The sequence below is a fragment of the Homalodisca vitripennis genome, chromosome 7 (assembly GCF_021130785.1).
Source record: "Homalodisca vitripennis isolate AUS2020 chromosome 7, UT_GWSS_2.1, whole genome shotgun sequence".
Lineage (NCBI taxonomy): Eukaryota > Metazoa > Arthropoda > Insecta > Hemiptera > Cicadellidae > Homalodisca > Homalodisca vitripennis.
Window position 1 is genome coordinate 87,573,183 of NC_060213.1, and position 27,247 is coordinate 87,600,429.

Below are 27,247 nucleotides of genomic sequence, written 5' to 3' on the forward strand. Positions count from 1 at the left end.
TTTATCATCTTTTGAAGAAAGGACATCTGACAGGTCAATATTTTGATAGCTGCCTTTGTATAAACTGGCTGAAAAACATCAAACTCCTCGTAAAGTTTCTCGGTATCCAATCCATAGTAACCACACAGGTCACTGACAATTTCTGAGTTTAGTGTGTCGTCCCCAGTGTTTAGCAGCTTTTCGTGAGAAAAACGAGTCATTTGCTGCACAAAATTTAATGACCTTTCAGGAAAAACGATTATGTAGTTGTGTGATCACGGAATCAAAGCACTTTAAAGAAGACTTCTGTCCTCAGTTTTGCCATAGGATCTAATATTATTTCATCAATGGCAAGTTCGTCCATGAATCTTTTTCTCTTTCGGATTCGTTTGTTTTGAAGTTTTCTTGAGATTGTGTTCTTGGGCAAAATGATTAATACTGCCCACCTATTTGTCCCATCACTCGTCGGTTCTCATAGATTGGAGTTTAGAAATAGTTTCAGACACCACACCACTGTCGGAATCATTCCATAGTCAATAATTTTAGACTGTAAACAAACAGTCACTGGTGACAGAATTTTGAATAGTTCGGCAGCAATGATCATAACTGCAGCAGATTCATAATCAAATAGTGCTTTCAGAAGTCCTTTTGCTGATGTTCTTCAGTCCTTTTCAGATTGAGTGTTATCAGATATGTCTTCCAGGGTTTCTCTTAGGACATCATAGTAAGTTATAACGGTTTTTACGGCATCGTTTTTTGCTTGAACACCTTGTCGTGTTGACTCTTTTCAAACGCTTTTTTTCTAGCCTGACATGGACCTTTTTTTCTAACTTCTCTACGAAAATATGATGTCTTTTTTATGTCCAGACATGAAATTGTACAGTTCTTGCAGAGTTGAGAACATGTTCCTTATTTGTGGGCACAATTCCATTGATTTTTTCGACAACTAAGGCAAATCTATGCGAACAACACCAAATGTAGAATGCTTTAGGGGCATTCCTTGAGGGCAAATTATTTGACCCCCACTAAATGGACCACGCATGTTTCCCGCACCATCAATGCTCTGCCCAATCATACCATTCCTTATCAAATCCAATTTCCTGGAGAGTTTTTAATAGCTCAATTGATAAGTTTTTGCCAGTTCTGTCTCCGCTAGTAAAACGTTTAACAAGCCGCTCTTCTGGCTTCACATTCTCTTTGATTTCTCCGAATGTATCTCTGTGATCGACATATCGAATTAGCACTGTTGTGCATTCCTTCTTGCTAACATCTCGTGTGGAGTCAAGAATTATAGAATACGTATTAGTTTTATTAACATGATCCACAATTCTTGAAACAACAATTCTATTTCGTGAGATTTATTAAATCATAAATGTTTCTGTAACTCAGAAAATTAGAACCAAGTTTTAGTTTTATTTTTCTTTCGACTTATCAAGCTTCTACAAATAAACTCTTGCGCCTGGGTTTATACTTAGCAAGCAATCGAAATAAATTTACTAGTTTTCCGTTTAGAGACTCTTTATTTTGAAAAGTCAACATCTCCTCGGTCAGATACCGACAGCAGTCTATAACGACCAATAGAACCTCACGGTGATGACTGACTAATTTATCATTTAGCTCAGTCTCAAATCAGTATCAACTCTTTTTTTGGATATCCATTGCAATCTACCAATTTTGAGAAGAAATATGGATTTTTCATTTTTTCGTGAAGTTCAATATCTCGATCTCCTCTATGATCCGTCCAACCCCTATAACCTGTGGTACCCCTAATTGTTCTTTCTGATGGCAAAGCAAATATCAAACAATGCAAACAAAAAACAGCATCAGAATGTCTACTGTAAACAAGCCACTTCCTATCTTTGGTTGTTCCATTAGGGTAAAAGACTTTTTTTTAACTTTTGGGTTTGAATTCTCTACCGGATGAGGAAGGAAAATCTATTATACTTAGGTCTTGCGATTCCAGCTTTAGTACTTTCGTTAATTAGTTCAGCAGAGAGTCTTTTGTTTGTATAAAATGCTGGATTTGTAGGATCGATTGTAGAGAATTGAAGTTCGGTTCAAAGTATTAGGTTCAGGTATCTTCTCTGTGAGTATGTTTGTCCTCTATATTTTCTAAAACATTCGTCTTCTTCTTCTGGTGTTGACATTGGCAGGGCTAGTTTCCATGGAGGACGTTGGAAGTTAAATTTATTTATCGTGAACAAGTATTAGAGGCGTATATTTAGATCCATCTCCTCTTTGGTGACACTGCAGCTCAACTTCTTCGTCGTTGCGGTCTTGGACAGCTGATGTTCCGAATGTGGATTGTCTTCTAGCCCAGGTACCATCAATCTAAATATAGAGAAATGCCTTCACTGTAATCTTTTATATCAATAATCTGCTAGTCAAAATTTAGTAAAATCTATAAACCCTTTTTTCAAGTAGAGATTAATTAGAAAGGTTTTTGAGTTTATTATCAATAATATGCCACATTCTGCTACACTGAACAGGAGATAAACGAACACACATAAAGCCATATAATTTTTAGAGAAACATCTTTTGTCTCAGGGCACCTCAAAATGGTAATATCATACTAAAGTGGTAAAATATATTATGACAAATTTTTTTTAAAGATAGCTACTCCTTTCTACATACAAAGAGTGTAAATAGGGTTGAAGGGACAAAGCAAAAGTTGTAAGCTGTAACAATAACAAGTAAAACGATCTTGATATTTTAAATAGAAAAAACTCTATAGACCAATAGGCTTATACATTATTAAACTAAATTGTATTAGAATTTTTATTTCATTAGATGCTTTTGCTTATAACGTATTGGACCAATACTACTTTAATATTTGGCTGATAGTATGTTTGTAAATGTAAAATGCTAATATTTCCATATATTTAGCTTGTCACCATTTCAGGCAGGCCTCATCTCTTCAATACAGTATAATATTTACTTGCATTTTGAAGTCTTTTATCATTTGTTAGTCTTCTTTTATAAGCTTTGTCCTTTTCTATGGCCTTCAATGCCTTAATTAATTGTTACTTAGAAAGGTTTGTTACCTTTCAATAGCCGATAATTGTGCAGAAGTTGAAGTTGAGGTTCGTCGTCAAAAGTTAAAGTAGAACGTTCTCCACGTCCCATGTAGGGTATCCAAGGTCCATCACCTTCTTTCTCCTCTTTTATTTTATATTTTATATCAATATTGTTTTTGAACTTATAGAGGTGTTTCTTTTTACAGTGTTCTAGCCACTTGTCATGGCGGTGCACCGTATTGCACATTAGTTCCAAACACTTATATTTGAATGCCTTTTTTAATTTACGAGGAATTATTTAATTCTATAAAAGAAAAAGTTATAGGTATCACAGAAATACAGTAGCTACTTAATACTAAACTCGTATAACAAAACGAAACATAAACGCACACACTACATTCAAGTGGTCACTACGTTCGTAAAGACACTAATTATTGTGTTGTGTTGAGGTTATGTTTACACACTACACACTACACTTGAAGACAATGCGTGACTGACTGAGCACTGGGCGGCGCGGAAGGGATGAGGTGCGTGGACTTCCCTTGACAAGGACCTTGGCAAGGCGGGGGCGGGGGTCTGTTGGTCTAAAAATAGAACTACTGCATTCGCCTAGTTTGAATTGCAAAGTTTAATTTGCTTTTATTTATTTTTTTGCCTCTCACGGCTTTAATTTGTTAAAACTACTGCAAACTTGTACATTTTTTAAACTTTGTAAATAACGTATCCGAAACCCGCTTTTTAAAGTTCCCCCCCAAAATTTTCATTGCCCCCCAATTTTTGTTTCAATGGCGCAGCTTGCGCCATTGCTCCCCCCCGTGGGCGGCCCTGACTACGACGACTGGAAACGTCGCTATGACGGCCGGATACTTTGCTGCTTCCAGCACTAGCGGTGGAAATAACTAAACTAAAGAGTCGTTTACACGCTACGATAAATTGTTTCAACTAATTGCTGCAACTTATAAGTGCGTGTAAACGGTACACCGCAGCGATTTATCGGGATCGGTGTTGGATTGGTTGGTTGGTGCCAGCTGCATAAATTTCTGAGATCCGTGGTGACAAGTTGAGACGTGTAAACGGGTAGCACCAATTCATCGCTGCGATGTGACTCAGTTTGAGTCTGATTAATGGAGCTAGGTGTTTTGTTTTGTTTCTGGACAAATATTATAACAAATGACAGTTCAAACCCCTCGATAGTTCCTTAGTGAATTTATCGAACTATATAGGAGATTTTCCTGCTTGTGGCTCGTTAAGAGCAAAGAATACTCCGACAGAAATAAAAAGACCTTGCATACAGGAACATTGTTGTGAAAAAAATTGGTGCATTACGTACGGTGTATAAAAAAGAATTGACAAAAGTTAAAAGATCGTCGAAATACGGGGCGGGTGCAGATGATATAATCAAACCTAGTATGTGGTACTTTGACCTTCTGCAATTTTTAACGACCAGGACTCTGCAAGACCCACCAGGAGTACAATGGACGATGATGAGGATGATGAGGAAGAAACACAACAAGAAGTAAGTTGACTTAATTTTTATTAACAGCAGAAATACTAGTTATGTTACCAAATTATTGCATAAACATTCAACTTTCATAAATAAATTAATAGTTTATTAATACATACAACAAGTATCAATGAATTATTGATATACATTATTCAAATTAACAGTATGTTGCCTAGTAAAGTAAATAATTGTTATAACTACTACAACAGTTAAAGACTCATCACAATGCGTTTTACTATTAACTGTTAATTTCAAACATTCAATGCACTTTTTCTTCCCAAGGAACTGATCCCTCCCCGTTAAAATACGTACAGAAATTTTCTCGGATTATCTATACTTCTTGTAAAACTCGACCTCCAGAACGTCGTTCCAGGTTGTGTAATATATCAGGATTACACCTGGCACCTATCTAAACAGTACCATCGAGAGTATTTTCGTTATCAAAACATTCAAAAGGAGTATATGTGACTGATTTTATACGCAAAAGGTTGTGCAAAGCACAGCACGCAAGAACTAATGATACAATTGTTTCAACCTTTAAATTAAGTGCGGTGTTAAATATTCCAAAGCGTGATGTTAAAATTCTAAAAGTGTTCTCAATAACTCGCCGTGCCCTCGATAGTTGCATACTCTTCTCTCATTATTAAGTGAATCCCGACTGTAAGGCTTAATAAGATCAGGTCGCAGTGCAAAGGCATCATCCCCAACAAAAACATATTCCAAATCAAGATCAAAAGAAACCGGCTCCGGTTGAGGTATATTCAATTGCTTATTTATTAGCTTTTCGTAGAAAATAGTGTTATTTAGCACACCTCCATCAGATATTCTACAGTTTGTCCTACATCACAATATATAAATTCACAATGAGCATTTGCTACAGCCATCAAAACTATTCTGTGTGTCTTTTTGTAGTTGTAATAATGAGATCCGCTATCTTGTGGTGGAACGATCTATACATGTTTCCCGTCTATCGCACCCAAACAATGAGGAAATTGCCACATTTCTTCAAAAGCTGAAGCAAATTTTAACCACTCATTTGCTGTTTTTGGAATCTGTAAAAACATGTTTTATTGTATAAATAGACTATTAATTAGGTCTAAATCTGCTACAGTTTTTAGATTTTATTGGATACAATTTTTAATGGATAGAGATTGTAAATAAATTATGTTTATTTGATTTTGTTTCACTAATTACTAGTCTTCCATTATTTATGTATTAGGAAAATTTTTTATAAAAACATGTTCTACATTTCATGATGATCCTGAGTATACTAATCTAGACAACTTCAACCATCAAGGGGAAGTCATTACAACATCGTCTCTGCCAACGTCAGGTGAGGATAGAGCAAGTGCATCATCAAGAAGTATGACACCAGCACCAAATGTACCACGCCAAAAACGGAAAAAGAACCTAGTTATAAGTTTCTACTGATGAGGTGCTTCAGCTAGCGGGACAGCAGCTGAAAGCGATTCGTCCTGATGATGAATTTGATGCTTTTGGAAAGTATATAGCCCATAAGCAACGTTCGCTTAAAGTAAACCAGTCGCTATTCGCACGAAAACTCATGAATGACGTGATTTATGAGGGGGAGCTAGAAACACTCACAAAAGATTACAAAGTAATGATCAGTCTATCACAACAATTTAATCCTCAACAATTGTACCCACCACTCCCAAACCCACCATAATTCCCTCAACAATCAGATCAAATATTTTATTCTCAGATGCCCTATCCTCAGCACCACAGTTCTTGTCCTTCTAATAACATTCAACGGCCTAACACTCCACTCAAAAACTGTCATACACAATACCCCGAAACTCTGAAACCTAATGCTGCCAAACCTACTAATATAATGCCGAAGTCTCAAAACAAACCTGAACAAGCCAACTCCCTACAACCCAATACTCAACAACCACAATCACCACAGTTCGAAACTCAACAACCCACTTACTCGATGAACACTACTAGTCCAACAGTATATCCTATACAATCAATGGAAAACAATGCTTCAACATTTTTTACAAATTTTTTGGAGTATAATTAAAATATCATGAGTTCAATAATCTATTCTATTACTTAACTATTCACTTGACATTGTATTACACATGTATATAGTCTATCTATTGTATAAATGTTTGAAGGTAAATAAAAATAGTTAAATGACGTACCTGTATGAGTTTTTTCAATACTTTTTAGATAGCCTCACAAGTTTCAGGTATAATGCAGAATGCAGGTTTCGATATTGCAGTAGAAAATTCCATATCCTTCAAGCTTCTTCCAGTGGCAAGGAATCTTAAGGTAGCTGAGAGTCTTTCGTGCGGGGATATTGCTATTCTCATAACCGTATCATTTTTCAAAATAAGAGGAGAAACTAACCTTAATAAATCAATATCGGTATCTTCATCCATCTTTAAATAATTACGCCAGTCATTTGGTTTATTTCGCAATTCTCTCAATAGTTTGGTATGAGAAAATGTTCTTTTCTGCAATAACCACTGGCGGCTCCACTTTCTTCTCGGGTTTCGCGTCTTTCGAAATTTAATCGCTATGAATACTGCATACACTGAGCACAACAATACTTCCTCCATGTCCAAAACCGAGATCTACAATGAATATATATAGACGCAATAAATCGGTGTATTAAACAGTTATCCCAACCACGATTGATTGCAACAATAAATTGCTGAAACCACATCGCAGCAATTTATCGTAGCGTGTAAACCCACCTTAACATAAAACTGGTTAGTTCAGTAATTTTAATTTTAAATGATTTGTCAATTATTTGGCTCCAACCATTTAAATTAGTCGTAAGACCAATTTTTCTGCAAACTAATAACTTTAGTTGACTCAACAGACTATGACTCTACTTGAATTAGTTGTAGATACTGATAAGTTATTTCCAATCGTCGAGTGATGAATTTTTGCAATTTTGGTTGGTAGCATAGATTTATCTCTAATTAAATTGTTTGTAAATCGTAATTGGTGAGTTATGTTACAGTAGTATTTTATGATATTCGAAATGAGCACTGATTGCATAAAATCGTAACATGTAACTAAAAATTAGGAACTACAAAATTAAATTTTCAAATAAAATTTGAATCTCTCATCACATTTTATAGTGCGGCAATCTTGTCTCAACAGGAATAGATATTGCTGCTTTTCCACATTATACTTCTGTCTATATTACCAAACATGTGAGCATTACATTATTACATTATTTATTAGTGATATTAATCGTTTATAATCTTTATAAAATATTTATGTGTACTACTGGTGTAATTCCGTTGGAAGAATAAATATAAATATAAACATTTTATACCATAATGTGATCAAACCCGTTTCTTAGCGAGCACCTAAAGAGTAAGGCAAACTCTTGTACCAAATGTCATGTAAATGCATTCTGTTGTTTTCGAGAAATCGTGATAATTTAGCCAGTGGGTTTTGCATTGACATATGGCAATGATTTTTATATTTTTATGGTAAACTGAAAAGTTTTCAAAACAAATATTCTTAGCGAACAACTGAAAGGTAAAACGAACATGTTTGCAACGCAATATATTCATTTATTCAGTAGTTTCTAAGATTTCCTGATAATGCAATTGGAACCTAAAAGTAGTTGAATTAGTTTTAAAGATCTAAATGAATTAAAATTGTCGTTAAAATTATCACGGATTTTCGTGATACACTGAATATCGCTTATCCGTACTGTAAAATCCACTAAGTAACTTTAACGATATCTTGAAAACCTCTGAACATACTAATATGTACTAATATATATATTATAACGACTTGGATTGTAGATATTAATATTCAGACATCCAAGACGATATAAAATATTTTTTTATTAGTAAGCTCCGAGTGAATATTCAGTAAAATTTATTACTAGATTTTTAAACTATAAAATATTTTCTGGTTTGTCTTAATAAAAATCACAGTTATAAATTTAAATAATGGATTTATTTTAAACTGACAAATTAATAAGTTCAATGTTTCAGAATTTTCATCACTCTATTTTCCACAAAGAATTGACAAACCGTTTAGTAATTTCAAAAGATCCTTTGGCAAGAAATAAAAATATCAATCAAATATATCAAACTAAAAATCAGAGCTCTCTTATGAAATAAAATAATAAAGTTTTCAGATAAAAATCGAATACCGCTTGGAAGTACAAACTCAAATAAAAATGTTCACTTCTAAGTTCACAAAAAATTCAAATAAAAAATAAAACTTCTCTTTCCACTAGTTGTACCTTAACTTTCAAGTCTGTACAATTCAGATATACAACTCTCTCAAACAAATATTAAAGTTCAATTAATTTTCAATAAATAATTCACAATAAAACAGTTCCTATTAAATATTAATAAATTACTAAATTTCCAAATTTAAATTAAAGTTATTAACAAAGTTCAATTTTAATTCACTTTTCTTGCAAGTTTGAACCAAATGTAACTTGTATGATTCTATTGTGCTCTATTGCTCATCGAGAATTAGTTATGCAGATTGCTCTGTAGTTTCTATGAATTTAATTTTTTCTATAAACACAACAATCACAATTAATTTAATATCAGATCTGGAAGACTATTTCAATATAACGTACAATAAATTTAATGCTTACCTCAAATTCCCTCGCGGAAAAAATTTAGAAACACGGCGCACTGTAATCAACTTAATTCACGATAATAACCAAAAGAAGGGCGAAAAGTATGAGCTGGCGGTTTCATAGTTCCCCTTTTTTCCATGTTGAAGGACATCTGCGGCGTTCTCTCATTGGCCCAACCGTATTCAACTCAAGAACTTGCCTTCTCAGATCTATTGTAACTGCAGAACAAGACAAGTTCTGATCAATTCAAGGCAGTGAACCGCCTTCCTAATATTTTAAAATTACCAGAACTAACTTGCCAAAGGATTACATATTCGTTTTTATCCTAAATTCTCACAATCTAATTTAAATTAAATCCCAATATTTCTTTCCCAACATTTTCATTTAATTTTAGTTTTAATTTCAAAAAATCAACCAATGTAGTTTTAAAAACGCTATATATATATATATATATATATATATATATGTGTGTGTGTGTGTGTGTGTGTGTGTGTGTGTGTGTGTGTGTGTGCAAGTTAAAAAAAATGTTATTCAGAAAACACAATGCAATCATTTTACAGTTATAATCCTCCCAATACACCTAACAGAGCATGCGGGAGGGCAGTTGGTAATTTATACAAATTATGTTAAATACCTTTCTTTTATGTTCTTCACCACAGACTGCATACTTTAAAACATTTTATGCTATCAAGTCCTCATTCCATGAGAAGGCCTACAAAAAAAATTTGTTATGCAGATAATCAATAACATTTTTGACTACTAAACATATTAAAACTAAATAATCTATAACAGGGTGTCAGACAGTTATATATTAAATTCAATCCTAGCAGTCGGTTTTTTATGAGTTCAAAGTTATCTATACTTAAAGAGTATTAAATAATTTAACAAATTAAACGAAAATTCAACAGTCAGTAAGCTGTCTAAATAAGACAACAGATAATACAACATATCTATAGAAAAAAGTTTGCAACACACAAAACGTAAAGTTACCGTAACAACAACAACTATTATGTGGTAGGATGTGTATGTACCGGGCAATGAACTATTTAAATGATATAAACAGAGAGTAAACTATAGTACTTAATAAATAACAAATCTGATAAACAATAATATAATAATAATCAATAAATAAATTATAAACTAAAGATAGTAAATAAACAAATAATTGTACGTACAATATTGAATAAAAACCCCTCACTTTTAATAAATACCAATCTTTGATCATTAAATATCTTGCAGGGTTTTTACATATTCTATAACTTTTAACTTTACTCTAGATATTTATCAAAAATAACACTTTATGTAACAGGCAATAAACTTTTTAAACGATATAACAGTAAAAGAACTATAGTACATAATAAAAAAACAAATCTCTTAAACAATTAATTATATAATATCAATAAATAAATAATAAACTAAAGATAATAAATTTAAAAAATGAATTGTACGTACAATATTTAATAAACAAACACTCTACAAATACCAATCTTCAATAATTAACTTTCTTGCAGGGTTTTTACATATTCTATAAATTTCATCTTTACTCTAGGTTTTTTTATCAAAAATAACACTTTGGCCACTATATGATAAAATCTTGTTATGAATTTTTGGTGCCAGATAACAAAATTGATGTCTACTAGTCTCTTTTGTGAGAAATGGAACTTCTAATGCTACATTATGATTCAACCTAGTTACTCCATTATTTTGTTTAATATTGATTAGGCTAAAATTCTTTTTCATGAATAACATTATTCAATATTGGTAAAGTTAACCAAAAGCTAGGATTTTATTTTGAGTAAAAAGAAAGCCCATTCTCTCCACATTTTAATGTTAAATATTGTTCTAAGAGCATGTCTTTGATTCATAACCAGGGGTTTGGGCAAAGTTGTAAAAGTTCCACCATAGTGAATAATGCCATACCTCATCAAGCTTTCAAACCAGCTAAAATATACATTTTTTAATATTGTGTGTGTGTGTGTGTGTGTGTGTGTGTGTGTTTGTGTGTGTGGTGTTTAAGCCTTTTTTATCCCGGAGGTTTTCTCTTGTCACAAAATGTAAAGGAAAAGTACTTCTTTGATTCAAATATATCTAACCACTTGGCAGAAAAAGAGGATTTTCTTTTATAATTCCTTTTACTATATAGCTCATCCTCATTTCCTACACGGTACTGAAAATTCACCCTTGATTAATACTATTTACACTGAGCTTTCATTTAAATTATCCCTTTGGTGCAATTGGCCACTCCGTTTACTTGTAACACGTTCTCATAATTCTTGGTTATACTCCATCCAAACCAGGAGTATACGAGTATAGAAGCTTTATAAATTATTCATCATCCGGGTGCTCCTTCTTCTTGACTACAAAGCTGATTAAGAGCTATCCTTCATTATTTATTCTATAAAACAGCTGTGTCAGTTTTTGCTAAAATCCATTCAACACAAGGTCTTTAGCTTACTCGTTCATAAAATTACTTTTGCTCTAAGGAAAAGCCCCCTTCTCTAAAAATGTACAATGGACACCGAAAACATATCCTGAATAGTCAGTCATGGTCGACGTCCATTAAAAAGTTTTTTAATATATAAAATGGCCAAAATTAGTTAAAATGGATATATTTTTCACCCTGAGGTTTCACTTGCTTTAGTCCCATTAACACCAACAACGAATTTACCTTGCCATTTACTTATAACACGTCCATACCAAGTTTCGTAAAGATGTGTCAAGAATTGAGAACGTAATCGTAAAGATACATATAAACATAGGGAGAGAATTGATTAAATTTTCCAATTACAATAGTTAAATTACGATTCTTCTTCAATAACACGCAGAATGCCAGTGAAAACTTAAATAATATTAATAAATTCTAGCATAGTATACATTTGTTGAAACTAAACATGCATTAAACACTTATGCGGAATCCATCTCAACAAATTCATTTAAATTATACTGTGTGAAAAGAAAAAGGGTATATGTGAGTTAACTACAATCAACGGAGCTACGGTGCGAGTGGTTGATTCAATGTGAATATTGAGTTTAGCTCCAGTTCTCCTTCCTTTTAGTGCAGAGGCTGGAATCTGACGCCGTAACTTAAAGTTCCATCTCAAAGTTATAATAATAGAAACTAAAAATCTAAACAGTTATACAAATAAAATTCCTTACTTAGGTCCTAAATAGTTTAACTCTTCTCTAGAAATAAATACAGCTTCAGATTTACTATCATTTGGGACTAAATTTGGACTTTATCACTAGGTTTGGTGTGTATTTACATTTTGCATGAAGGTCTCGCGATTATTTAAATAAGAGTACAAGATATACTTGCTAATAGTTTGTTTTTGAATAATATTATTTAGTAAAATTATTATTATTTATTTAGGTGATCCGATGTTGTCCATGCAGGCAGGTCGTCGTCCTTATTGTCCACAGTCCTGGTAGCTTCTTCAAAGAATGCCTGGTGGTTAACCACAACTGGATTTTGACAAAACTGATCCTGTATGCAGTCAGCGAAAACAGTTGTGTTATTTGCAGCATAGCAAGGTTTAGTCCGATTTTCTTTGATGAGGTGCATAAAAGTTGTAGACTGGCAGGAAAATACCTCTTTCTATCTAGGGCATCGCTACATTTGCTAAATGTTTCTCAGTCTTCGTCTCTTTCAGACTTCATCACGAATATGTTGAGGTAGGTGGTATCTTTGATCAAGAAAGTTTAGGTCTGGAGGAGTGTTTTATAGCTTCCCTGAGGCAAGAATATAGCTAATAAACTCGCACGTTAAGCTCAAAAGAAGAGAGGGGGGCAACCAACCGTTTGGCTAAGTAGTTGAAAGAGGTCAACCCATTCATACAGGATCGACTATCAGGTGGTAGGCGGTAAGTTCCGGGCCGGTCCAGGATGACAATAACAGGTGATGGTCGGATGATAGGTCTGGTGCAGCATCAAATGCAATGAAAGTAGCTTAAATTGCAATTAATTGAAATGAATGCTGTTGCATCCAATACGTTGACCCGGTGATTTTGCCAGTCATCGTAGTGGGTTGCAAGTTCAGAGGGGGGGGGGATATTAACGTGAGGATGATCCTCTGTGAAGTAGGGTAAGCGTCGAATTTATGTGTTATTAACGGCACAACCCAAAACTGTAATTTTTAAATTCAGCTTCAACCCATGTACGAGTTTTCGCGGACCTGTCAGCTAGATTCGTGGCTACCTGCGGTGTTTTTTAAATTACATCTACGATTTTGTCCTCTTTTACACACTGCTGGTCATGAAGGGACGTCTCCGTAGTGTACCGATTGTATTAAATAGTAATTCTGGGGTAACTGGATTACCGGTAGAAGGAGTAGGCCCAGAAGAATGATAAGGACTGGACAGTACAAAAAAAGCCTTCTATCAGCGAGACGCGCATCGCAGATGGGAGAGTTTGATAACGAAATTGAGAGGTGGGGTGAGGTAGACGTGCCGTACCTCCCGTCTCAGTTGATCTGTAGTAATGGTAACGATATAAAGCCTTTGAAAGTGTTTAGAGTTGTTTCTTGCTAATCGTCATCGAACCTGCGGGTAATTGAACTTTTTAACTGAAGTCCAGTCAATATTTATTCTTAGTTATTTTGAATAATCTTGGGGAAAGAAGTATTTTAAAAATTAAATTTAATGGGAATTTAGGAACTTGACCTTTTGATCTGTGCAATACAAAACTTGTTGGTGCAGTGAGCACATGTATATAAAATTTTATGTAAAAAATACTAAAAAGAGTTTTGTGGTTGTTACAGATGCTTTCAGCAATTTAATTCTCTAACACAGAAGAATTTTTATAATACAAATATTTTTGATATTTAAAGTAAAGTAAAGAAATTAGTAACAGAATAAAATTGGATTTTGAAGATAAATTAAAGTGAAGAATTGCCAGATCAGATTAGAGTGTGAAAGTTTTGAATTTTGAATAAAAGACAAGCTGTGAGAACTTTTTACATCTTTTTGAGTGACGAATATATTGCAAGTTTGAACATAAAAGTCATCAAGAAATTTTTATTTTTATTTTAAATCCAGTGATTATTTTCAAGAAGAAGTTTTATTTTAGTTAGAACTTTATTAATTTCAGAAGATTTTCGTTTCCTTTTTGAACCTTCACAAAACTTAAATTTCAAAGCTAACCCCTCATGTGCCAGTAAAACGGTACAGTAGATAGATCAGCGTTAAGGTAGTCCAGACGGTGGTTTGGGGCTACGCGCTCCGATATGTCCTGATGTCCGAGCAATGGTGGTACAGAGTTTATATGACCAATATTTTCTTCCCTTATTCTGGAATCACTTTGCCGTATGTTTTTGTGTGATAGGCAGGAATAAAGTTCAGTTGGTGGTATTGAAACTCGAGTTTTGTGTTCATGCAGCGTACCTACGGAGACAGCTGGTCTGTAAATGTGGGGAGATGAATGCTTTTTCTCAGACAAATATCTGAATAACTTCGGTAGTTATAATTGCAATTTGCCCGTGTTGTCCTTGCAGTTTTGCGCCTTGGCTACCGTCATGTGGGTCACCATAACGAACACATGTTACTTGCCGGTTTCAGTCCATATCCATGGCCACATTATTGGCATTTGTTAACACATCGGAATAGAGCTATATAGCTTCTTGTAAGCCTTAATCTTAACACTTACATAAAAAATGTAGTTATTGAGTATAGTCCACTAGGTTTTTGAGTTAGTTCCAAGTCACGTTCAGTATCAGGGAGAAGGGAGATCCAAAGCGTTGTTTCACCTCATCTACTTCTCAGCTTAAATATATAATACATTACCTACTGTAAGTCAGTGAGAGTCCTGCGTTTACACATCTGAGAAATCAAACGGAAGGCCAGATATATAAATATTTCATGAGCTGTGCACCCGGAAGACATCTATTGTAAAATGAGATGTTGTTGTCGGATAAGTATATTTGGATAATCCTGTAGTTTTAAACTGTTTAGTGTTTACTAGAAACTCTCTGTGTAAGGAGCGGGCCTGGAAGTCTCCTTTTCTCGTGTTATATAACACTCCATCATGAGAATACCATCTCTTGATGTTATCCACGTAAATAGGTCCGATGCAGGATTCCGTTACGTCGTCAGTGACAACAGGATTGGTGGTAGATAAAGCCTCGGAATGTCCGACATGGCGCTGGTAGGCCGCTGTTGTTCACCTGATTGAACATCGAGTTCGTCGTAGTTAACACACTCACTCACAGTCGTTAGAGTGGTCTATTTAACTGGTAGAACGCTTGATCACGAATTTTAAAATAAAACTGTAATGGGCACTCAAATCTAAGACGAGCCACACAAATGAAGTAGGTCCCACTTCACGTTTTATTACACCGAAAAAAAAAAAACATTTAAGATTATAAAACCGTAAATACAATTAAATGTTAGCTTTGTCCTATGTTAGAAGGTAAATCGTTTACAGTTTATTGTATTAATAGTATGGACAATAAATAAACACCTACCAATATGCTTTCACAAAAAAGCTAGCGATTACAATAGTGGTTAAATTAATTAAAAATAGCGTTGAGCTGTCATAAAAAAATTATTTATACCAAACAGTTGGTTAAATTTGACAGGATTTAAAAATTAATATTCCAAAACTTTAAAGACCAAGATGGGAGTTGTTCTAATTTAAGACCTGTGAGGCGTAGCCCAGAGGTATTTCTATCTAGTTCAGTAGATGCCTTACGAGTCGATTTACCGGGATTGGCTACAAAAGCTTTGAGCAACTGTCTGCAGGTTTTCTTCGTTGCAAATTGATCGTGGACGATCACAATTCGGGCAATTCAAAACGCTTCATGTATTTTCAAATTTCTTATTCAACTTCCGCATATACTATCGATTGGGTATCCGTGACATCTGGATATTTACCACTAAATTCTTAAATTAATATAGCAGTGTTTTTATTATGCTTCCACCACAAATAAAGGATGTAAACTCATTGTTGCATTGTAAAAATTTTAAAAACACACACAAACAAATAACAGATGCAAAAACCGTCACTTTACACTAGCCACTGGAAGAGACAGCAATGAATGACCTTACTCTGTTTTGCTGCCAACTTAATGTTGATACCAGGACTATTGAAACAATTTATCCCAATTTATGGGGAAACTGACATATATGTTGCGCCACCCTGTAAATATATGTTGTTACAAATATTCTTAGGTAAAATTTAAATATTTATATTTAGTTATTTATATACTTTAAATATTTTATAAAATGAGAACTACAATGTACATCTATTTTATTAAAACGCATTGAGCAATTTTTTAGGTAAATCACATAAACAACCTTAAAATTCATTTTGTATTACATGTATCGACGTTACTTTTATATAATTTATCGACAGCTTGAGTGAGATTGATCTATACAAGAGTAACTGACATTGACCTAAAGGAAAAATGACATAAAGTAATGTTTAAACTGACAAAAATAACAAATTCTTTATTTTTTACTGCGACAACTGAATTTGAAGTTTTGAAAACCATAAAATCTTTCAAAAAAAATAATTCGACTGGAAACGATAACATTAGCAGTTAAATTTAAAGATATTTCATAAACATACAGTTCCAATTATGACAGATTTATTCAATCGAAGCATGTTAGAAGGTGAATTTCCATGTTGCCTAAAAGTATCAGTTGTAATTCCCCTGGTTAAACGTGGAAGTAGAGAAAAAAGTAATTGCTATAGACCTATCTCGTTGCTTTCTGTGTTCGTTAAAGTATTTGAAAAAATAATAATAAAAAGATTAATTGATTTCTTTAAAATGTGTGGCTATCTAAGCAAAAAACAATTGGGATTTAGAGAAATAATGAATACAGAAGATGCTTTGTTCGCTTGTTTGAGAATATCTATGATGGTATCAATGATGGCAAAAAATGTATAGCTTTATACAGTATATTGATTTATATAGTATAAAAAAGGCTTTTGATACATTTCATCATAAGATATTATTAGAAAAGTTATGGTTAGCGCGTGTGAGAGGTCTACCCCACAAATGGTTTGGAAGTTATTTAAAAGATAGAAAGCAGTATGTGAGAATAGGGAAAGTATACAGTGATTTTGAAACAGTTGAATGCAGTGTGCCTCAAGGTTCAGTTCTGGGTCCAATTCTTTTCCTGACCTATGTAATGGATAATTAAATGGTAAATTGGCAGCTTATGCAGATGATACAGCACTGACGTATTCTAATTACAATTTGGAAACTATTCGTAGACAAATGAATGATGACTTAAAAGTTTTAAATTTTTGGTTTAAAAAACATGCAATGCTCCTAAGTGACAAAACTAAACTCATGATATTTAACTTACGAGGAACAAGGAACTTTGAATATGATGTATATTGTCATAATTTTACGTGCTCTGCGAGTAACGTTTGTGATTGTAAAAAGATTGAAAAAGTGGACAGATACAAATACCTTGGGCTTACCATTGACTCAGATTTATCTTGGAAAGGTCATATAAATTCATTGAAGTTTGAGAAGCTTTTATAGGTTGCGTGATGTATGTCCTCCAAGCTTGCTACTGAATGTTTACCACGCTTTATTACACTCCAGACTAAGTTGTATGCCGGAGAGCTACTTATATATCTACGCTGTATTCTATCATTATATTTCAAAACTCCTTTATCCGCATTATTACTAAACCAAATAAAACCAATCATTCCTAGCCACTATTTTTTATTTTAAAAATACTCCCCTTGCGAAATCTTTACGTATATAAGGTATTGATACGTAATTCATGCGTAATATGAGATATAATTTCAGAAGCTTGCTTGTTCCGGATCCAAAACCTAATCTAACTGTTTTCAAACCTTTTTTACTTTTAATGCTCCAGGATTTTTTAATCTTATTTCCATTAAATTAGATCATTTAGCACCATTAAATCGTTTTTAAAAAAGTTTAAAAATGTTTTTACTTTTGTTGGATAATTGCGAGTGCTTTCTGAAAATTCTTGAACGAATAATAAATAATGTGTACATTTTAGTTCGTTTTTATCACCTTTTATAATTCCAATTAATCTTTTTATTTTTACGTCCATGAGTTGTTTTATACAATTTTGTATGGTTTTCTTATTAATATATTATTTATGTACCGGTTTCATTCCTTCTTTGAGTTTAGTTTTATTATGTTAGTTTAATCTGATGAGCATCCTTCATCGGGATTTTGGCTATTAAATGCTCTCTTTTATTTCACAATTATCGAGTTTTTTTTTTTTAGTTTACTTTTAGTTTGTTTTGAAGATTATATTATTATTTAATTATTTTTAAGTTTGTAAATATTTCAAGGTCGATGGTTTTATATTGTTTGTTGTTTTTGTTTTGTATAAATCTATTGTAAAGTTTGTAAATATTGTAAAATAAAATCTTTTTGAAATGGAATGAAATGAAAAACATAGTGCTTGCTGATAGTGACGTGGTTTTTGGGATACCATTAAATATTCTCCCACATAAAATTAAGACATTATAATAGTATTAAAATAGAAAATGACCTAAACTAACGCTAGAATGTCAGAAAATAACGTAAAATAACGAATAGAATCAGTTTCCTCTTAAAACTAGATTCACGCAAAAAATGTTTAAGACATTTTTATTGAATAAAAAATGTTTAAAACAGTAGTGATGACAAAACTTACTTAAACTGACGAAACTATTGAATGGTATGTATTTTCTCTTGAAGTTACGTGTAGTTGTGCTTCTGTTAAAAACTAACCGAAGAAAACCAAAATAACTAAAAATATCTAACCTAATGTAAACAAATGATAAAATAATAACTAAAACAAGTTCTAAGTTGTTAGGCTATTTTGGGTGGCTTAAAATCACAGACAATCCAATTTGTCTTATTTAATTAATGATTTAAAATGTACAGTGCTTACTTACTTATTTCCAGTAATTGAAACCAGAAGAGTCACACTTTACAAAACCTTGACGTTGGAATTTATAAAATGAATGAAATTAATATTTCTATTTCGTTATTTGACTAATTGTCAATTAAAATCTTAAATTAAATTAATTATAAAATAATACTTTCCTATCATATTTTTTTCAAATGGTTCTTATAAATGTTATGTGGTATCTCTTCAAAATGAAAGTCATAAGCACATTCTTCATAACGATGATAAATCCAAGAAATTGTGGACTCCTGTGATTATATATGTTTGGACTGCCAAGGACACAAATAGTTGCGCACGTGTGAAAGAAAGTTCTGATAAGAACTGCATTCTGCCACTCAAGGCCAGGAAAAACATGAGTATAACCACCTTATTTTTGCTCCTCTTCTATGTTGTAAGTGTTAGTCTTTATGAGTAGTGTTCATGTTCATTTACTTTATTGCATGATATAAGTTTATATAACTTTTAAAGCATACCCTGGGTAATTATTTATTATTAATATAAACTAATACTAAAACTAGAATGAAATATATAATACTTTTTATCCATTACTCTCAATGGTTTTTAAATGTTTTTATTAACAGTCAGTTGGAATTTTAAACTTTTTAGCATAACATAACGTAAACTTCTTGGCGAGGATGAATCAATGTAAACTAATACTAACAATGATCTTTAAAGTTATATTAAACACATTTTTAACGTTAAATAAACAATTAAAATCAAACTTTCAGTGAAAATCAAAGAATTCTTCAACATAATTCCCGGATCAGAATGTAGCTCATAAAAGCTGAAATGTAGCTTTAGGAAACTCTTTAAATACTTAAAAGTATTGAATTATTTTAACTGAGAACCATATGTATATGTGACTGTTTGCTCTTCTGCTCCATAATATTGGTACATGATTCCTTCAGGTATAGGAGGAACGCTGTTGATTTTAAGGTAAAAGAGTGGTCCATCTGTCTTTGTAACCCTTCGTCTACCCACTGTGCGATAACTCGTTGATAGGTCCTAGTGATTTGAAACTTGGAACACAGCTCTACTGATTTTAGGGTTCAAAAAAAAAATAAAAGGCAGCCGATTTGTATACAACTATTTAGTAATGCTCTGTTGGGTCCTTTTATACTTGTGACTGTGAAGTTGCACCTATCAGTAATAATCAAAAAGCTGGATTCAACAGTTTCTATTTATGTTGAATAGGTCATAACACTGCCTGACTACTAGACACAGTGGCAGTGTAGTTCTTAGTATGTCATTTGTTTTCACTCACGAGTGCTCTTGTGGAAAAAACATTATTTCATTATTATATTACTTTGTTATATGGGATCATTTTAATAAACATTTTATAAAGTTTAATTTAATTAACAATATTTTAATCAGTGTACACAAGGTTTACACGTTTTATATATATATATATATATATATATATATATATATATATATACATTCTTACCCCTGGAGGGTTCACTTCCGGGTGGTTCTGGGTGGTTTATACAAACTATTACAACCTAAGTATAGATAAGTCGATATGTCACTTAAATTTGGGAAATCCAATTAATTTTCAGGGGTGCCACATAATTAGCCACAAATTACAAGATACATGGGTAAAAAGAGTTCTTTTACAAGTCTAGTTTACTGTGGAGAATGAATGTTAAAATGGGTTGGGCTCTCCTAATATTAGTTGTGTTTAACGTATAAACATTACACTTCTCCTCCTCCAACTTCGAATATTCTCCTCCCGCTTGGCTGAAAATAGTTGAAATTATGTCACCCCTCTTCCAAAGTGATGTAATGCATGGGATCATAACAGGAAATGTCCCTAACCATAACCTTACAGGATTACATGTGGTTCTCGGGTCTACGATGTGCATTAGCTTAATACTTCACAATGTGGAGTGGAGGGGGAAGACGCGAGATCAATCTTGTGACTGCAGAAGCAGCACAAAGGACCTTTTAGGACTAAATGCAATAAGGAATTTCCTCATAAGTGAAAAAAAGGATATAGATATATTTTCTTGAGCAGGGCAACAAGGTAAATTATACTTCTCAGTCCTACGCGCGTATACATTTTTGAAGTGAAAACTTCTTTAGGCGCGTTGAGCGTTTTGGTAGAGGGTAAAATCCTCGGTTCGCGTCACCGACATGCTAATGATACTAACCTGCATGAAAAAGTCAGTCTCGCTGTGTTAAAACTGTCCCGGCGGAGTATGAAAACAGACTGCGAAAATCAGTGACCTTTACGGCTTCCTCTCGCGATTTAAAAGTGAAGCCAATGTCGTACAATTCTGTAAGATGCGTCAAATTAAAGCTCTTAATATTGGCAATCTATTGGTTACATTTTTAAATAGTAAAAAAATTTCGAAATAATTTTGATTATTGTTTACATTTTACATAGCGTTTACAATGACAAGAAAAAAGTAGTAAGCGAGGATTTTTTTTATTTTTTGGTCAGTCAAAATTTGAAAATAGATGAATATTTTTTTTTTTATTTATCATTTTTTTATTGGAAGTTTAGTTTAGCCTGTAGTAGCGTATGAAGTGATGAGTGAATGTTTCTGCCGGAACTGTAGTTGGCGCATTGGCTCACTGATACCGTATTAACTCAATAAATTAGTTTATTGTGCAATAAAAATACCTTTACGAAAGAACCAAGTTAATTTAACTAATTTATTAGTTTTAAAAATATTGTGGGTTTAATTGTTATTGCAATTATATACTTTATCCGTAGCAATAACTGTATTATTTACAACGGTGTTCAAACCACTGTTGTTCACTCGGTGTTTACTCACTTGTATTCTATGTTTAACTAACTATTAATATTGAGCAATTACAACAAGTATAATGATTGCATTGAACTTTTTATTAAGATATTGTTAAGATAATTGTATATAAATTATTTTTTCAACCACTTTGTATTTATATTTTGTTCATGATTTGTTTAACCCATCATATGTAACTAATAAATAAAACATAAAAAATTTCATATAATTTTTGCATATAGTTTTAATTACTCTCAACTTAATAGTTCCGTTTTCACTTCTATCGGCAGTCCCACGACTGCTACTGTTTTTTTGTGGGTAACAAGTCAAATTCAACTATGTCACTGGAAAAATATCAGATCAAGTAAACGGGTTTTCATCGGAGTAGGCTTCGGTGATAATCATATGCATCTATTTTCAAAATCAGAGCAACAAAGCAAATTCAAGTAGGTATTTTAAATACAGTTTTGAACTAGAAATGTGTCCTTTACGTAAAGCAAGTTGAAATTTCGTTTCACCTCCGATAATCTTTTCCAAGTTATTTATGTACTCAAATTAAGTGCTAAACGCCTACATCCGTTTGAAAATTATATCATGGCTCCATCCTGTTACGCCATAAGCGTTTCGCTGAGAAAGGTACGGACATTGAAAGTAGTATTCATCCACACATTCCTAAAATATTTCGTGTTACTAAAATCGTTAGAGCTACTCTATCAAACGCTACGTAGACATTTGAGATCACCAGTGCTGATAGAAACTGTTCCACTTCTACTCCAGAGGCTCTAAACAGTGCACTTGAAATTTTCAACTCCAATTTTTCTAAAATGGACCATTACATTTGAATATCTTCCAGTAACCATCACTTATATCAGTTGCTGGGAATACCGTAAGAGTTAGACTGTTACCTTGGTATTCAGCATAAAATGGTGTGTGTGAAGATGTGATTAACTGTTATTTGTTGTGTAAATTCGAGTTGTAAAAGAGGAATATTTGTGAAATAATATGCAGTAAGTAAGTTTAGTGCAACTTTACTATTTTATCGTTAATATTGAAATCCACTAAGAAGATGTTCCACTAAACAATAGTTTAGTACTATGTTGTGTTTGCAAGATCATGCACTTCGTCGTTTAAAGTTTTTTATTGAATTACGATGGTTTAAAAGGATTTTGGACACGTAATCGTTATAATATAACGATTGCAAATGTTTGAAATCCGGTCAATATACGGTTAAGCCACCTTGTGGATTAAATTAATTGAAATCTAGACCTTAAATTATGTTACAGACACGCACATGGGGACTGCCGAGTTTAGATGCAGATGTGCAGCCAGATTTGGGGAGTATCCTGGAAATAGTGCCCAAAAAGCAGTCAGGGCCGGTTACAGTTCCAGAGTCCTTGTCATCCTCTTGGCCTTACTCTATACCACTGCCCGCCCCACTACCCTTTCCAGAGGGAAAAAACTCAGTTGATCCTACTAGAAATTTAGAGTTCCAGTCTAGTACGTCTTCTGTAGTAAGTATTTGTTTTCGTCAAATTAACGTAAACAATCTACATATCATCTTTATAGTAAGGTCACTATTTGGAGAGAGAAATTCTTCATGATAAAATAATAACTTGGCGTTTAGTGTATTGAATCGAAATAAAACTTGTTTTGGAGGAGGCAGATGCAATAAAGAGAGATAAACGTCACCAATATTTCCTCAAACGATATAGACAGCTGCTAAGAGATCTATAAAAATAATGAAGGCCTGTTATTCCTTTTAACTCCCATTCTTATTAAAACATGTAGGAGCAACTAAGACAGTATATGAAATCGGCATGTTCATCAGCAATATTATTACAAGGATTAGGAAACATATTTGTAAAACTAAGTCTATCAAGTAACTTACAAAGCACACTTGACGGGGCTACTTGTGTTTCGTTTTCCTTGTTACTCGCTTTCATGAGGATGATGTTTACCATTTATAACAAGCATCATTATTAAAATTATGAAAAATTACATCTAAATCGAATTTTTTTCCACCATACGTAACATATATGCATATGTCTACTTAACCTCGTTAATAAAAACTAAAATGTTTTAAAAAGCTACATGAAATTTTTCTAGAGATAATATAAAATGCAGAAAGACATGATATACGTATTGATGTATTGAAAAATGTAGATTAACAACAAATTCTCTTTCATAATTTTACGGATATTTAGGATTTATTCTTTAAATCAAATTATTTACGTACTGTCATAATTTCTTTTTAATTGCTAGTAAAAACACAAGATAAAAAAACTTTAATTTAACAGTATAATTAATTTACTAAACACTTCCGATTCCAATGAATCAGCTATCGCCAAACTTTAAAATTGTCACGTGTCATACAACAAGTGTCACCTAATAGCTAATACTGTACTGAGGACGTATGTAAAGTTTCAAGCTCAAGGTAATTTTATTAAACCATGGGCCATTAGGTCATTATGTCATATTTCTGTGCAAAATTTGTCTCATTATCCATAATATTGTTCTATATTGGCCCATAAGTTACCCATAAGACTAATATAAAACTGATCAGCCAAATCTCATGGAGTAACATGCACCATTACTGAAATCTTTAAATAAATAAATAAATATGTGTGTGTGTGTGTGTGTGTGTGTGTGTGTGTGTGTGTGTGTGTGTGTGTGATATGTATTATTCTAAAAGTATAGCTATGTAACAGCATTTTACATTGCTTCATGTGTTGAATCGAAATTTTGTCACCACTAAGATTCCAGAATTTAAAAAATATGTTCTCTATAAAACTAATATGATGCCTATTTTTTCAGAGCAAGTTTTCAAATTTATGTAAAAATGCATGGAAGAAGATAGTCAACGCCTGCCAAAAATTCATACTACTTTGAGACCTGGCTACGAATACTGAACTTCTCGAAACAGACTGCTTGTAATATAAAATGTAATATAAATTAATGATAAGTAATTTATTGTATATAAATGTAATAAAATGTAAGAAAGATTGGAATTATGTTTGTAGAATTTTATTCAATTCTAAGTGATATCAGCTCTTCAGTACGCTTTTAACTAATTATTCTGTGGGCAAATTGAAAAAAATTGATAAGTTATCACGTTGAAAATATGTAAATCTATATACATACTGATACTGAAACCTTTCCTATGTATAAACTCTCTATTTATAAATATTTTAGAATATTAGAGTGAGAGCGTATTTCATCGGAGTTTTCAACTATACTATACGTACAATTTTGAACTACTGCAAAACAATAATTTTAAACAAATATGAAAAAGACATCATTTTCATTCCTAAACACTGGGAATGACTCAAAGCATTAACGAAAATGTATACGTGTATGAGTATATTTTTATTCCTAGGAAAAATTCAGCTTCGCTCCTTGAAGAACTAACTTTGTGATTCTCTTGATGAAGATTCTTGGCTTATTATAATATTCCTAAATAGAATTTGGTTTATAAGGTTAAAAATATAATCATGCCTTGAACATCAGTGGTATTTTCTTAGAATTATCTATTCATTTTTTCCTAATGAAATAAAATAGTGTTTGTTAAAATCATAAATTATAACTATACATTTAATTGGAATCCGATCGTTCAACTTTTCTTCAATTCTTCTTTTAATACTGAATTAAACAGCAATATTTTCAACATTGGGTTCTTTTATACATCTCGTTCTTGACTCACATGTAGCAAGAATAAAACTTGTTTTCTTCACTATTATTGTTATTGAGCAGTAAGAGCTAAGTTGTAGAATCCTTAAGACATGTGTACAGCTGGTGATTAAAACTTCTAACATTAATATGATGTCAGTTAAAATAGTTTCCATAGCTATAGAAGAATAATGACTTTAGATAAGAAAGCGAAAAGAGTCATTACGACGCATCTACTTATAATTGAAGAAGTCATGCCTAGAATGTTTGTGGAGCTCAGAGTATTGATATTACCAAAGTAGAGTCTTAACTTGATTGTACCGTATTACAGATTTAAGTGTGAGTTAAGTCAGGGTACGAACTTCCATCAGTGTGGAAATAGAAGTGGATGCATATAACTGTCGCATTTCAACATCATCCTGTTCACGTTTTCTGAACATGTCAGAAATTCTAATTGGCTGACCAAAGACAACTCAAAATTTACTTTAAAAATTTGTAATAACGAAGGCCTTTTTATCGGAAATTTCATGGAAGGTTGCATGGAAGACTTCTAAATGTTCTCAAAAAATCAATGCAAAATATCCCAGCGTTGTTGTAAGAACGTGTAAATAAAATCTGAGTGAGTTTTAGGGTAAAAATTGGATTGTGTATAAAATGTGAATTTGCATACATAAGACTACTGTAATACAATATCCTTTTTGCTTTCATGAAGACATTTAAAGCATTGCATTACGTAAGTCTTCAGTTATTACTTATAACTACCACCACGATTTTGCTTGTTAATACACCAACAGTGCTCTTTATAAAAAATAATATACAACTCAATTCTTCAAAATGTTTTTCAATGTCTTTAATTATACGATATTTTCTAAATGTTTTATGTGTATTATTACTTTCAAATTTAATAACAGGTCAAGTTTGCACGCTCACCTATATCATTGAGGATATTTCATGCTGTTTACTTTATATCGAATGAGCTTAATCGATCTCCTTGAGTTAGAATAAAATACTAAAGAAATGCTACTGAAGCATTGTATTTCGAAAGTTAAGATCATCTGTCACAGTTATCTGTCATATAAGTTCTGGTCTCATTCACATTTTTCAGTTTATATTGTTCGTAAACAATGTTATTATTATCTGAAGATATTTAGATCTTTCAAAGTTGTTAATTTTATGAAACTATTTATCATAGAGTATTTCATCATATAGCTTTTTCTTACCTTCTTTAACAGCTTAATTCAATGTTTAAAACACCTCACAAAAATTAATACCTTCTTTCATAAGATTGTTTACATGTTAAACCCCTGTCTGTCAAATCTCGAAATCATTTTGGACCCGAGGTAAGAACTTCGAATAAGAGTAGAAAAGTCATACAATAGCTTGTGTTAAATGCCTATCGTATGCAGTAGCAACTTGGGTAAATAAATATTGTTCACTGCTTATTTTTAAGAACAGACGTAAAAGGTCACAGCGATAAGGTTATCCTGCGTTTGCCTTTCCAAAATATGTGCAGACAAAGCAATCCTGCAGCTCAGAGAACAATTTTGTTGTTATTTATTTAAACTTACCATATGACACGGTACAGAACGAAAATGGATAAATTCAAAATATAACATTTAAGCGCATCAACTAATGCAAAATGGGGATTGGAGATGAAGAAAATAAGAGTAGTGGCAAGTCTTCTGAATCTAATATACAAACTACTTCCGCCATTGTTGTATAAAACGCAGCAATTTAACTGGTCGGAAAATATGTCTGAAGACTGTCTGTTTTCAAGCAAAGCTTTAACATCTGTATAATTGTTAGTAATAAAGTAATAAACAACCAAGCGAATATAA

The 27,247-nt window shown here is 32.6% G+C and overlaps 1 protein-coding gene across 1 annotated transcript; it reads left to right on the forward strand.

Moving 5' to 3' along the window:
- The first annotated feature begins 4,470 nt into the window (after positions 1–4,470).
- On the forward strand, positions 4,471–24,796 carry LOC124366798. The gene is made up of 4 exons (XM_046823400.1): positions 4,471–4,512; positions 19,268–19,381; positions 23,027–23,254; positions 24,558–24,796. Exons 1-4 carry the CDS (start codon positions 4,471–4,473, stop codon positions 24,630–24,632), a joined length of 459 nt encoding a protein of 152 aa, XP_046679356.1. The 3' UTR covers positions 24,633–24,796.
- Positions 24,797–27,247: the final 2,451 nt, after the last annotated feature.

Excerpts from the sequence above, each read along its gene's own strand:
- LOC124366798 (XM_046823400.1), top strand. The coding sequence starts at position 4,471 with ATGGACGATGATGAGGATGATGAGGAAGAAACACAACAAGAA. Across the intron at positions 19,382-23,026 it reads TTTTGCTCCTCTTCTATGTT|ACACGCACATGGGGACTGCC; the intron begins GTAAGTGTTAGT and ends ATTATGTTACAG. Across the intron at positions 23,255-24,557 it reads AGTCTAGTACGTCTTCTGTA|AGCAAGTTTTCAAATTTATG; the intron begins GTAAGTATTTGT and ends CTATTTTTTCAG.